We start from the raw sequence: 13,708 nt of genomic DNA, 5'->3' as shown, positions 1-13,708 counted from the left end.
GTCATCCCCCCTATTCTTCATTCATTATCACACAGAAATTGGCACTCTCACTTTTCATTTTGACCATCAGAATAATTATTATTGAACTAACTGCACAACAAAACCAGTATTTATTAATGTTAAAAATTGGGAATTAAGTGCAGAGAGTCTATAGGAGACTAGAGAATGCTTAGGGTGGCACAGCTGAGCAGAGAGAGGGCAAAGGGAGATGTCAGCATGGGGGAAAAGAGTACATGATGGGGGAGGGAAAGGTATAAGTAACCACAACAGAGATGAAGGAAAGGGCCAAAGACTGAATCGCTTGAAGACTGAACTACATTCTCACCTAAAAACATAATTCATCTGGAATGGGCTTGTGAGGAAAATCTGGGGAACCTTGCACTACCTTTGCCCACGCTGAAACTTTTTGGTCTACAGAGGACTTCTCTTTCTTCTCTCTCAAGGCAGGCAATCTAGCACCTTAAACTACCTTAAAAACAAGGAACAAAGTTTGTGCCATAATTCCCGGCTCCATATCCATATATACAATGAAAAGAATATTAACTTCTCAGAAGTAGTCCCTCCACTTTTCAGAATGCTTGAGCTATAAGAGTCGCCAAATCCTTGTTGTGCCCCAGAACCAACCTCTTGTAAATCAGCCTAGCACTGAGAATTGTAGCTCTGCTCTCTAACAGCATACAGGGGCAAAGTGGGGGAGGGTGTTACCTGGTCACCAGGAAGGTGTCTGGATTAATAAGACACAGTATTGGTTTGATAATAACAACACACAAGGATAATGCTGGATTGCATGTGAGGCTGTCAACATACACATCCAGCTTTCAGACTCCAAACAAAACCTCATTACAGTTTTTTAAAATCTGATTGAACAAATCTGGGAATACTAACTTTGAGAAAAATGGAATGATTTAGCTTAAATAAAACATATCCTTGTTACTCTTGAGCAAAATGACCTCCTTATCTTCATTCATATTCCTTCTTGGAGCACATTTCTTCCATGAAGCCTATAAACAGTAATTCAGCAAAGAAAGAAGTCTGCAATTTTTTATACAGAGAGAGTTGGATTGTGTTGCAATTGCCCTTTCATTTAATGAGCCAATGTATTATGTGCCTTAATTTACTATCTGTCTAATGTTAAGTGTAAGCTCTTTGGGGCAGGAAATGTGTCTATGCTGGGTTTCCTTCAACCCAGAGCATGTTGACAGGGCTCAGTGAGTAAAAAGTGGTAACTCTTATGCTGATAGTGTTTTCCCTTTCCTGGTATGGATTTGCTTCAGCTTTCTTTCTTTTGTTTTTCCAGGGTGAGGAAGGTGCCCAGGGAGTCATAGGTGATGTCGGAGCTCAAGGCCCTCCAGTAAAGTATTTCCTTTTTGAATAGCACTATCAATTTGTTTCATGTCACCATATCTGTTTATTTATAAGCAATTAGACATGAAATAATATTACACATCTATCTTTTAATAATAATATCACACTGATTGTGAATAAAGGTAAAAATATATAAAAGTGTGCGCAGTAAAACCTCACAGCATGCCCTTTTCTGCTCTCATGGCTTGGTTCTTGTAATGCTTTCACATTGTAAATAATGTATGGTCTGTCTTATATTACTTTTTAAACCACAGGGGGGTGACTAGATGATTGAACTGGGCTTTTCTGGCCTCACTGTGCATGATTTTGGTGACATAGACCCTAAACCTGCAAAGACATATACGTGTGCTTAACTTTGAGACTTACGGTACACTTATCTACACTGAAAAAACAAAACAAATAACACAGCCCTGCAGCAGTGAGTCTCAGAGTCCAGGTCTACAGATTTGGGCTTGTGTGATGGTGCTAAAAATAGCCACGTAGATATTCTCACTTGGACTGGAGCTTAGGCTCTGAGATCACACTTCTCACCATGTTTCAGACCCTGAGCTCCAGCCTGAGGGGGAAACATCTAACAAGGCTATTTTTAGCAATGTGGGCCTAAGTCTGTGGAACTGGGCTCTGAGACTTGCTGCCATGGGTTGGTGTTTTTTTTTGTTTTTTTTTTGCAGGGTAGATGTAACCTTAGACTTTGCAGAACTGAGGATTTAGTGGCCACCACTCCTGGGCAGATTGTGGCGTACTCCTATAATTTCATTGTGCCTCCCCCAAGAGTCCTAATTGCCCTGTTCCTGTTTGTTCTTACTTAGCTGGTTCCTTCATGATTAGCCCTCCCTCCAGTTCCCATAGCTAGGACAGGCAATAGGGAACAGGAAGGAGCAAGGGGGTCATTCCCAACAACAGAGCGAGGCCTTAATCATGGCATGCTTACTCCCTTTTTCAGAGTTTCTGAAAAAGTCTCTGGTTTCCTGGTGAGTGAGTTAGGAGAAAGAAGTGTGGATGGTGAGGATTTATATTTTTCTGGGATTGAAAAGAGTTCTCTAATGCTTACTGTGTCTGGGCTTGACTGGAGATTTGACTAGTGCAATTTTGGGGGAAATGAAATCATTCAGTAGGCCTTAACTATCCTTCATGCTCATGCTTCATGCTCCTAGATCACGGAGGTCCAGACAAATATAAAAGTCTGATTAGAGCTTACAGACATACAAGAGACTGCATAGAACGAAGAATATAAGCCCTTCTTATCCTTAAGACTGATAAAACCTCCCTAATAAAGTAGTTGCCTGAGCTCACTGTACTAAAAGATCTATTTTCTGTTCCTCATTTTCTAAAGCAGGCCTGTAGTGTTCATCCTCAGCCAGGCCTAGTGATTTAACACACTTGTAGTTAGTGGCCCACAGTCATACAGGTTCTCATGTAGTGCATTCATCAGGAAATAACACATTACATTACTCATTAAATTCCACAGCACGACCCGTAAGTGGCCTTACTAACAGATCTTCGAAATCACAATATTTTAAAGTGTTGTCCACTACAAGCCAGGATTCAAGAGGCAGGGAAAGTGATGTCAGCTTAAAAAGGGATATGCCAGGCCCGGGAGGGATGGGGGGTTAATAGGGTAGACAGTAAGGATTAAAATAGTCTGTAAGGTTTCTTAGAAATAAAAGCCTTAGACCCGGTTCCTCTCAGTCAGATTTTTTCAGGGGTTTACTTCAACTTTATGCTTCTCAGAACAATGAGTATTTTTCTGTCCCTAAAATATAGTTGTGTTTGAGGCCTCAGTGCAGTTTTGGTCAATCTGACAATTCCTTCAGACTGAGCTACCTGTGTTCTAATTTGATATTTTATTAATTGTACAGTTTTCAAATTACCACATGAATTAAACATTTTAATGCAGAAGCATTTGGCTCTTTTTTATATACAAGGGAAGGAATAAAATAATGACAAAGAAAATATGTAGTACCTTAAGAAGTCTACTATCTGAAAACTACCACATTTCTGATAACAAGATAGCAGTATGGTCTAAATTGTCACAATACTTTTCATTTTCAGGGGATTCAAGGGTTGAGAGGCATAACTGGTATAATGGGAGCCAAAGGGAACAAAGTAAGTACTAGCAATTATCTCTATAGAATATAATGTAGCTGGTAGTCAGAGATTGGCCCCACTACATGTAATTTTTAAACTATGGGTCACTATGCAATGGGTGCTTTCTGGGTTTAGCCTTACTTCAACTTTTGATACCCTCCTTTGCTATGCCTGCACTTTCCCGCTCCCACCAAGTGTGCTCCAGCAATTGTAACATCATAAATCTGGTCAGGAAGACAGCCAACCCTTTCTTTTCTGAGTAAATGCTTTCTGTACATCAGCAAATTTTGTTGAAGTGGACTTTCTGCAGTTTCTTACTATTCTCTCCTTCTCCACAAGACTTACAGTAGTTTGGCATATCCTCTTGGTGCTGTTGGCAAGGCATCAAGCTTAATTGTGACATTAATTTACACAGGCCATAACCTTTTGAAATAAAACTAAAGTTTATTGAATATTCCTTTCCCCTGATTGTGTCCACCTCAACCTTTCTACTTCTTCTATCTCCTATTTTCACCTGCTTGCCTTGGTAAATGGATCACTTTAATTCAGTTTCAATAGCCAGTCACTGAACAGAATGGTGCAAATCCAGTCTGAGTATCCAGTGAAAGATATGGAAAGCAAAGCTTTCTTGTTCTACAATTCCTACCATATATCCACACTGTCCCCTTCCACAGTTATTTGGCCACTTACATTCCTGCCCCAGCTATGTGAAATACTTACTGCCTCTCTCTGAGACACACATTCCTTATTCTTTCTAAATCTTTTCTGAAGACAATTCTTTTCACTTTGGCTTATAATTGATTCTCTCTATAAAGAATTTTTGAAGATAGTTTTGAGACACTATATAAAAATCAATTGCAATTCACATTTTGATGTCAGTCCGTTATGTTATATACATGCAGTATGTTTTTGTGTGATGCAGGGAATTAGTTAATGACAACAATGAATTGTTCTGAAATAGTTTAAAGTGACTTGCTTCATCATTGTCCAGTACATTTTGATAGAGGAACGACAATTTCATATATAACATTTGATGGCATTTAATTATATCACTCCCCAAAAGGTAAACTAGAGTTTAAAAAGATTAAAAAGCCACTTTGTCAAAACAGTTTGTATTTATAATAATAACAATCCAGAGCCAAATTCAGAGAGGTGCAGGGCACTTGCAATTCCTATAGAAGTAATTGGGATATGTAGGTGCTTGGTACATCTCAGGGAGTCAGCCTTACTATCTTGTGTTATCTCTTTATTTTGTAGGGTGCTCGTGGCCTTGATGGTGACCCTGGTCCACGAGGGCTCTCTGGTGGATCTGTAAGTAGAGTTTTGTGTCAGCCAGATCCTTCAAAGTGATATTAACTATTAATGTTTATAAAAATAAAGTAAGGGGCTGTCTGCTTTGGCAAAGGGTTTTCCCTTAGTACAGGAGAGGGGAAACTATGGCCTGATCCAGCCCATCAGGGCTTTAAATCCGGCCCTCGAGATTGCCAGCTCCATGGCACTGTGGGGCTAAGGCAGGCTCCCTGACTGCCCTGGCCCTGCACTGATCCTGGAAGCAGCCAGCACCAGGTCCCTGCGGCACCGGGGGGAAGCGGGGATGGCTGCAGATGGCTCCATGTGCTGCCCTCACTTGCAGGCACCGCCCCCAGCAGCTCCCATTGGCGGGGAACAGGGAAACCGTAACCAATGGGAGCTTTGGGGGTGGTACCCACAGGCGAGGGCAGCGTGTGGTGGAGCCGCCTGCCCCACCCTAACCCCAAGAGCCACTGCTGGACCTGCTGGCCACTTCCAGGAGTGGCGCGGGGCTAGGGCAGGCAAGGAGGTAAGTAGCACTGGGCCAGAGCCCCCACCCTTCCAGCACCCTGAATCTGCTAACCCTCTGCCTTGAGCCCCCTTCCACACCCCCTCCTGCACCCCAACCCCTTGCCCTGAGCCCTTTCCTGCACACCACACCCCCTTCCACACCCCGCACTCTCTCCTGAACCGCAACCCCTTGCCCCAGCCCTACATTCATGGCCCTGCATGCAATTTCCCCATCCAGATGTGGCCCTCAGACCAAAAAGTTTGCCCACCCCTGCCTTAGTATGTGTGGAAACAAATAAAAGGTTCTCCTAAACAGAGAGGAGGTAATAAGTGATTTAAGGTGTCTTTTCCTTACAACTACGAAGGTGAGCTTCCCCTGACATATCTGATACAAGAGTGCAGTTGGTCTATGGAAAAATCAAGACCAAAGGGCAAAATTATAGTCTCATTAGATCATTGTAAAGTCAGTATAATTCCACTGATATCAGGACAAATGAAAGAATTTGGGCCATTGAGTTTAGTTATGATTTTAAAAGTTACATATTTTCATAACAAGTATTAAATAGCCACTTACCTTAGCTAGAAAGCAGGAACAGCTGGCCATTAAGGGCTCCTGGAGCTAACTCCTAGCTAATTCCCCAACAGCCACAATGGACACTGTTCTATCAGTAGTGTGGCTAGTGTATTGGCAAGTTGAGAAGGCTGAAGTCTTTCCTGCTCCTACATTCTCTACAGCAGTGCTGTTTAATCTGTTCATCTTCATACTATTTCACCAAGGTCAAGGGGCCACAGTCAGTACTTTAGAGCAAGCCTTTTGTCCTGTTGTGTGCACTTTTCACTGTTTGAGTGGCAAACGGAGCGGAGAGCACCTATAAATTCCTTGTGGGCATAAAGCCAATGTATCCACCTGCTACATCTCGCTCCATGCAGCCCCTGCCTCTGGGGGTGGGAAGGAGGAGTAGCTGGCTAGCCCCAGCTGGCATATGGCCCCTAAGGGATGGCTCTAACTGGTATAAGTCAGAGCAAGCTGTGGAGAGACTTCAGGCTCCCCCAGACTGAGCTAGGCAGAGAATAAGGGAGCCATTATTAGTGTTTGTCAACTTCTCTCTCTCATTTCCCCTTGGGGTGGGTGTCGTGGGAGGGGAGTCATTCTTTGGTAGGCACAGCCTCAGGTGCAGACAGAGCTAATCGAACTTCTGTTCTGCTTCCCCTGGGCTTCCACATCCTGACAGAAAAGCAGGGAATGAAGCAACTGGTGCTGCTCCCTCCAGCCTCTTCTGCAATGAGCAGATGCCTAGCGGGTGAGCTGGATAGCAATTACAGCAAGGAAGGGACAACAGTTGCTCAGAGTATTGCCATCTCGCCTCAGAGCTGCTCCTGTTGCCATGGAGGAAGAGGTGTCCGCATCTGGATCCCTGTAGTAATAGGGTTAATTCAAACACTTCAGTTTAACAATTGCAGGGCATTTTCTTCTTGACACAGTTACGCTCAAAGGCTACAACTTAGACTCTTGGGAGACAAAAGTGTCTCCACCCCAGACCCAAGGTTGGACACCACTGCTTTAGAGGCTGCTGTACACTTATAGCTGGCTGCCTCAGTGAGACTTCTGGTTGCATTGGAGCTTGTAGCAAAGCGAGATTCACCAGTGCGGTGCCTCCTGCTGGTCGTCTTGGGAATTAGCTCTTTCCAGCCCGGAGCACCCTCTGCAGGCCGGTGTCTCGCCTGCCGCTGGCCCCGTGTCCCTTCCAGACCCCAGTGCCCTTTAACCTGGGGTTCTGCCCCAGCAGTACCCCCATACTCTAAGTCTCCCCTCTCAGGGGAACCCCCAACCCTCTAAACCCACCTTGCCTCAGTGGCTACTGCCCATCATCTAGCCCCCGCTCACTGGGGCAGACTGCAGTGTAATGGCCACTCATCACTGGCAAGGGGTTAGGACCTGGTGTCTTTGCCTATCCCCAGGCTGCCCCTCTGCAGCCCCAGTACTTTATGTAGGCCTTCACCAAGGCCTGCAGCCTGGGGTTTTACCAGGCTGGAGCTCCCCAGATCCCTCTGCCCTTCCCCAGCACTGCTGCACCTCAGGTATCTTGCTTCCCGGCAGCTAGCCCTTCCCACTCCAGGGCTAGAGTGAGACTTCTTCAGCTCCTGGCCCCCAGCCCTCTTATAAGGGCCAGCTGGGCCCTAAATGAGATGGCCACCACGTGTGGTCAGCTACTCACTCCCCTTATTTCCAGCCACAGTGCTCTCCAGGGCTGCTTTTACCATTGGCTCCCCAAGGAAGCCCTCTCCCAGGGCTGTTTTAACCCCTTCAGGGCAAGAGCAGGGTGACCACCCCGCTACAGAGCTGTTCTAGTCACACCTCGATATATGGCAGCATGATGTTTCTGTTTTGTGCTTGCTTCATTTTCAGGAGCCCCGACTGCCCTGCTGCTGGTGCCACATGTTCCAAAGTTAGCTCAGACGTTCACTTTAACTTTCCCAAAAGTTCCTTGTTCAAAATCCCAACATCTAGACAATCTCTTATGTGTTCTCCTTACTGATGCCAAAGTCACAATTCTCTGCTTCCAAGAGGCTTCCAAGCTTTCTCCAGGTCTCTGCCCTTTCAGTAAAAGCTTGCCCATTTGTGTGTTACATTCAACATTGAAATGCAACAATCACCAAACTTTTAACGAATGATTAGTATGTGTATCCTCAGAGAAAATGCAGGGAGACAGCACAATGGGCCTCCTTTTCTTCCCACTTCCCCATCAACCTCCCACATCCCCACTGATTTCCCAGTGTTTCACTTCTCAAATCTAACTAAACTGAAGGGAGGACAGGGGATGAAGGGAAGGAAAAAGTAGATCAAATACCACCAGTTATTGGAGGTGACAGTTGCCGCTGCTAGGAATCAGCGCCCGAGTTACAAAGGTTTTTAACATAATTCAGATATAAGCAGATTCTGAGGGAATCTGGAAGTAATTGCCCCATACCACCTAGGATCATTCTACTTCTCTAGTTGTCTCCCCAGCCACCCTTCACATAACGTTCAACCTTATAGCTGATCTCATTTAATCTCTACTAGACAGGATTTCTTCATGCTTAAGTGCATAATCATAAACTGTACAAATGACCATATATGTAAATAATTCTCTCTCCAGCCCATGATGTAACATTGCACAATTAGCCTGTGTGTGTTTGAGCATTTCTGTCTCTGAAGCCTCAGGAATAGATGATTTCCTGTAACTGATACCAGACAAGATGGGCCAGGTTAGCCTGATATAACAATTTGTGTTCTTAAAATGGCATATGTAAAAAATAAAGAAAAAATGTTTTTTTAAAAATTGGGCATAACATACATACATAACTTTGCATCTATTCCTGCCCACTATCATAACACAGCAGCAAGCACTTTTATGTTTTGGAGACACAAAAGTCACTTGTTTTACAAACAAAACACATAAACTTCTCTTTGCATTATTCAGTTGAATGATAAAAGTCAGTGACTCTTCCCTTTCATGCATGAGGATAAACAAATCATTTTTGAGTCCAATAGAAGCTAAATGTTGTCCATTTAAATAAGGGCACTTTACCCCTTTTCTAACAATATTTGTTTTGGTGGGGAAAGCAGTTTGGGTGTTTTAGATGTCATAACAAAAGGGTTCAATGTATTTAGAAATAAAAGGTAGCCTTATAGCAGAGAAATTGTTCCAATTAAGCACCTTTATACAGTTGGTATTGTGTATTGTATAGGTTTTTTCAGACATTTTGAGTCTGATAGTTGCTATTGAAGTTAACGGTGTAACTTGATAACAGGAGAACAGGCACTTAGTAAAAAGATGTTTCTCAGGGCCAAGTCTCTAAACTCACTTTGGGGTCTGAAGGTCAAGTTGGGTTCTTTTCTGTTTGCACATCATTATCCCACATTGGAACGGTTCCATAAAGGGGACCTGGGCTCAATGGTGCGGTCCCTAACTTTTAGGCATCTTGCCTCCTAATGGAATCTTCAGCCCTAAGTTAGGTGCCCAGGCTCCTTATACAAGGCATGGGGAGAGTTAGGTGCTTAAAGAGATTCACAAAAGCCAGCCAGCTGAGAGGGGAGCTGCCTAAACTAGCCAATAGGAAATGCTGAGGAGAGGGGAGATATCTAAGCCCAGTTCCCCAAAGTTCATTCTCGCAAAAACTGAAGAGGAGCTTGTGTCCTATTTTACCCACCCCTGAATACCCTTTATCCCAGTGGTTAGAGCACTCACCCAGGATGTGGGAGACCCTGGTCCACTTTGTGTAGAATACTTACACACACAATGGAGCAGGGACTGGAACTTGGGTTTCCCACATGAGTGCACTAAGCACTGGGCTATGGCATTATTCTTACCCTTCCTGTGGCCCAGTGAATATTTAAATAGTTTATATCAAGTGGAAATCAGGCAGAGGGGGGGCACAGCCTGCATGAGTGCCCTAACTTCTGGCCAACATCAGGGCCTGTTAACTATAAACTACACAGGCCAATCAATGTCAATGTAAATTGCACAGTAGTTTCAATGTAAATTAGACATATTTAATTTAGAATTAGTGTGTCCTCCACAGAAAAAATATAGATTTACTCACCTTCTGAGCGTAAATACCTAAACACCTGAAACAATGTTTTGATCCAATAAGGAGAAGGGAAGTACCATCTTTTATATCTTAAGAAGGTTTGAGAAAACTGTATACCTATCTATAATTGTCTAAATGGACTAGTCAGCATGGACACCACCATACAGTGAACATAGATATCGTCCCTTCCCATAGGAAAGTGATTTCCTTTTAAGAGGGTTCCATTGAATTACTTTTTAGTTGTTTATAGAGTGAGAGTGCAGCCTAAGCGGAGTATGGGTAAAGGTGAAAAGGAAAGGACACTTAAAAGGCAGTGATGCTCATTAAAAGCTAGATCTTGCATCTTTATGCACCCAAACGCTAATTGGCTTCACTGGAAGTTTTAGCTGTTCCCAAGTAATACAAGACTGAGCCATTAAACTGAAATTCACCAATTAGAGGGAGCCCACAAAGGTCACGATGTACCATTTAAGGCCCACATAAATGCTTGATTTGGGGCTCAAATGTTGCACAGGGCCAAGCACACGCTCTCTGCACAAGAGTGAATTTTACCTTTCATGTTTTATCTGATTTCATTTAATCAATATGACCAATTGTATTCTGACTTTGTTGCTAAATGAAAATGTTTCCTGCAGGGTGACCAGGGACAGAGAGGTCTACGGGGAGAGACAGGTCCAAAGGGTGACAGGGTGAGTTCAAATCATATTTACAAGTAAACATTTAGCAATAATATTATATATTACATGTTACATGTGCTGAAGGTAACTTACCTAATATAGCCACAAATAAGCATGTATTGATGCTTCTTGCATCTGTCACTTCAATGGTTTTTTGTTTGTTTGTTTGTTTTTTAGGGTCCTCAAGGTATTAGAGGAATAACCGGTCTCCCTGGGCCTAAAGGAGAAGCTGTATGTATATCTCATTTGTTTAAAAAATTTGCTCCCTATCATGATCCTTTATATTGCAAATGCTGGGGAACAGCATTAAGACAAGCAAAGAATGTTCTTTATAACAATATGCTATCTGTGTTTCAAGGGCTTACCAGGGGTTGATGGCCGGGAAGGGATCCCTGGAATGCCTGGAGCAAAGGTAGGCTAACTGTATCCTATATGGCTATTTCAGTTTACATGTCATTTGATACATATTGTTCTAACTGTAGTAGCTCCAATCACCAGTATATTTTGTATGTTTTTCATTTGTGCTACTGCTTTTGGTTTGTGAACGTTACTGTGGTAATTTGTAGTAAACTTCCCCAGCCTAAATGTCTAAAATGACACTGTTTCTACTGTCTAGAAATAAAGTTTTTTAACTTATTTAACTGAAGATTTTATATAATTCATGCAAATCGATTTTTTTTTTCAGGGTGAACCAGGAAAACCTGGTGGTCCAGGTGATGCAGGACTTCAAGGACTGCCAGTAGGTATCTGATACTTTAAATGTGAAAGTCCCATTCAGTTCAAACATGAAGAAGAGACCAGTTTCTCAGATGCACTTGTGCCAGCTTTTGTGCCTCATCATACCTTGGGTGGAAAACTGAGTGAATGGCCCAGGAAGGATAACTCCAGTGCAAGGGTGATCCTGAAGAGTATAGCCAAAATAGAGGGTTGAACGCAAAACAATCTCCTGGCTGTCAGCATAATAGGGAAGTAGATTACTAAAAAAGGGTGGGCCAACATGCTACTTCACTGGAAGTTCTTTCTGGGCTAAGGGTTCAATGCCTTGTGGCTGTTACAGGCAGACATAAATAACAGCCCGCAGGCTACTCTAACAGAGCACGTAGTAGAAGGCATGGACACCAGGATCAGAACAGTGTAAGTAGAAGCTTTACACATCACCTCTGACTCTGTGCACTGTGGGAATATCTGAGCACATGGGCCAATAAGTTTTTAATTTTGCAAAAGTTTATCGAGGCAGTGGAGTTTACTAGACCTTGTCTGATAGCAGTGGTGTAAGAGTGTGGCTTAGTTTTAAGTATAAAGGAATTAGTTTACAAATCAGTAGAATGCTATTTTCATTCTGTCTACCAATATTTATTCTTTAATCAATTCTTTTTACTAATCATCTCTTTATAATTCTATCCACCTGTCTATCTAGGTTTATATACTTGCTCATCACACATTGAAATGAAAAGAGTTAAGTGCCTAAATAACTTTTTGAATCCCATCCTGAGTGCCTTGTAAATTTTAAAAGAAGCACTCAGAATTTCTTGTTCATATTTATTTATTTGGTGTGGGTTTTAGACTTAATGGTGTAGGAGGTGAGGACTGTGGTCATACTGATGTGCAGGAGGAATTGCTGTTGGGTTTTTGTGTGTGTGTGTCTGTTTGAGTTACAGGACTGAATATAGATTCCAATACTTGTGTATTAGGATTTGATTTTGTCTTTATCAACACTGAGGGCTCAATCCTCAGCTATACTGATCTTGAGTTTGGGGCAGCTAAGGAGGTGAGGTAGTGAAAGATGGCTTTCTGCCTTTCCTAATCTTGGGACTGGCTGGGGGCCAAAGTGATCCACAATGCAAGTTAGAGCAGCCTAAGGCTGGTTGAATTTACACCAGATGGAAAAATCCCCTGTGGCTGTTCTGCCAATATAGGATTGCTGGAGTGCCTCATACTTCCTCTTGCCCCAAAATGTCCCATATGGAAGGGATGTGGGGGAGTTAGTGGCCAGATACACTCACTTTATGTCAGTGAGGGATTTGCCTGTGATAGGAGAATCTGCAACTATCCCTATGGGGCTCTCCACACTTGGGTGTTATGAGGCTTTCTTTTAATTGAAACAGTACAAATAACTACAAACAAATTTAATCTACCATAAAATACATACATAAAAGGCATAGCACTACTCTGCTGTTAAAATACACAGTGCTATTCTTAATTCACGCGGATTGGTCACAGTCAAGGAGACATGTATCATACCAGTAAATACATTTTTATGTTTAATCTTGTAGTTTGTGGATTTAAAATGTTGGATATGTTGGGAATATAGATAGTGCATAATGTTACCAAATTGAAAACCTTCTTTCCTTTACATTTTCAGCTAGAGAAAAATTCAACTTCCAATGCCAAAGAATACTTCCAAAGAATACTTCCTGCACTGGTTACAGTTACTCCTCTCACAATAATTGCTTATTTGTGTCAAACCAGTGTCAAGTGTTAAAAGCCCAACAGAAACTTTTTCAAAACATTCTGCTACAGGAGCAGATACTCAGAGAAGATATTGAAGGAACTAAGTTAAAATATCATTTGATGTATAGTTGCATTCTGAAGTTGGTTCTGTTCTTTTGCTATTTTTTCCCTAACCGTAAAGATCACTTGCTGTGAATGGTTGTATACAAGAGAGGGAGTCTTATAGTCGAGTATAAACAAGAGAGGGGGTCTTATAGTCTGAGCATAAGATTGGAGTGGGGAGTTCAGGGTATTATACCCATTTCTGAATCTGGCAGTGGCAGTGACTCATGTTGTGACCCTGAACAAAGCACAATGGGGATAATACTACTTACCTACTTCAGAGGGGGTTCAGGCTTTATAAATTGCTGTTTGGAAAGTGCATCAAGATCTTCAGGTGAAAAGACTAGAAAAGTATAAATTATGATTGCAATAATGTAAAGTTACATTTTTAACAACAGTTTCAGCAGGTGCTTTTTGTACATTTCTAGACTCTGTACTAACACACAAATGATATTTAAAATGTTGTTTCTTTTAGGGTTTACCTGGCTCTCCAGGTGCAAATGGTGTTTCTGGCCCAAAGGTAAAATAATTTAAATAATCTACTTCCTTTCCTCTAAAACTGGATTTTGTGTTTATCAAATTCTAAAATAGCCAGTGAAATTTTGTTCACTTGTCATTGTGGTTAAATGAAAAATAACTGTTGACATAAAAAA

General features: G+C 42.3%; 1 protein-coding gene across 2 annotated transcripts in view; it reads left to right on the top strand.

Moving 5' to 3' along the window:
- COL9A1 (collagen type IX alpha 1 chain) overlaps window positions 1–13,708 on the top strand; it is a 101,429-nt gene that overhangs the window by 44,013 nt on the left and 43,708 nt on the right. For both annotated transcript variants that reach the window (XM_048846008.2, XM_048846007.2), the window contains 8 exons: window positions 1,298–1,351; window positions 3,418–3,471; window positions 4,711–4,764; window positions 10,461–10,514; window positions 10,680–10,733; window positions 10,861–10,914; window positions 11,188–11,241; window positions 13,531–13,575. In XM_048846008.2, coding sequence (XP_048701965.1) covers window positions 1,298–1,351; window positions 3,418–3,471; window positions 4,711–4,764; window positions 10,461–10,514; window positions 10,680–10,733; window positions 10,861–10,914; window positions 11,188–11,241; window positions 13,531–13,575 — 423 coding nt within the window. The remainder of the gene's footprint in view (window positions 1–1,297; window positions 1,352–3,417; window positions 3,472–4,710; window positions 4,765–10,460; window positions 10,515–10,679; window positions 10,734–10,860; window positions 10,915–11,187; window positions 11,242–13,530; window positions 13,576–13,708) is intronic.

The sequence above is a fragment of the Caretta caretta genome, chromosome 3, assembly GCF_965140235.1.
Source record: "Caretta caretta isolate rCarCar2 chromosome 3, rCarCar1.hap1, whole genome shotgun sequence".
Taxonomy (NCBI): Eukaryota; Metazoa; Chordata; order Testudines; family Cheloniidae; genus Caretta; species Caretta caretta.
Note: the sequence above shows the minus strand (reverse complement) of the source record. Positions and strands in the feature narration are given on the sequence as shown.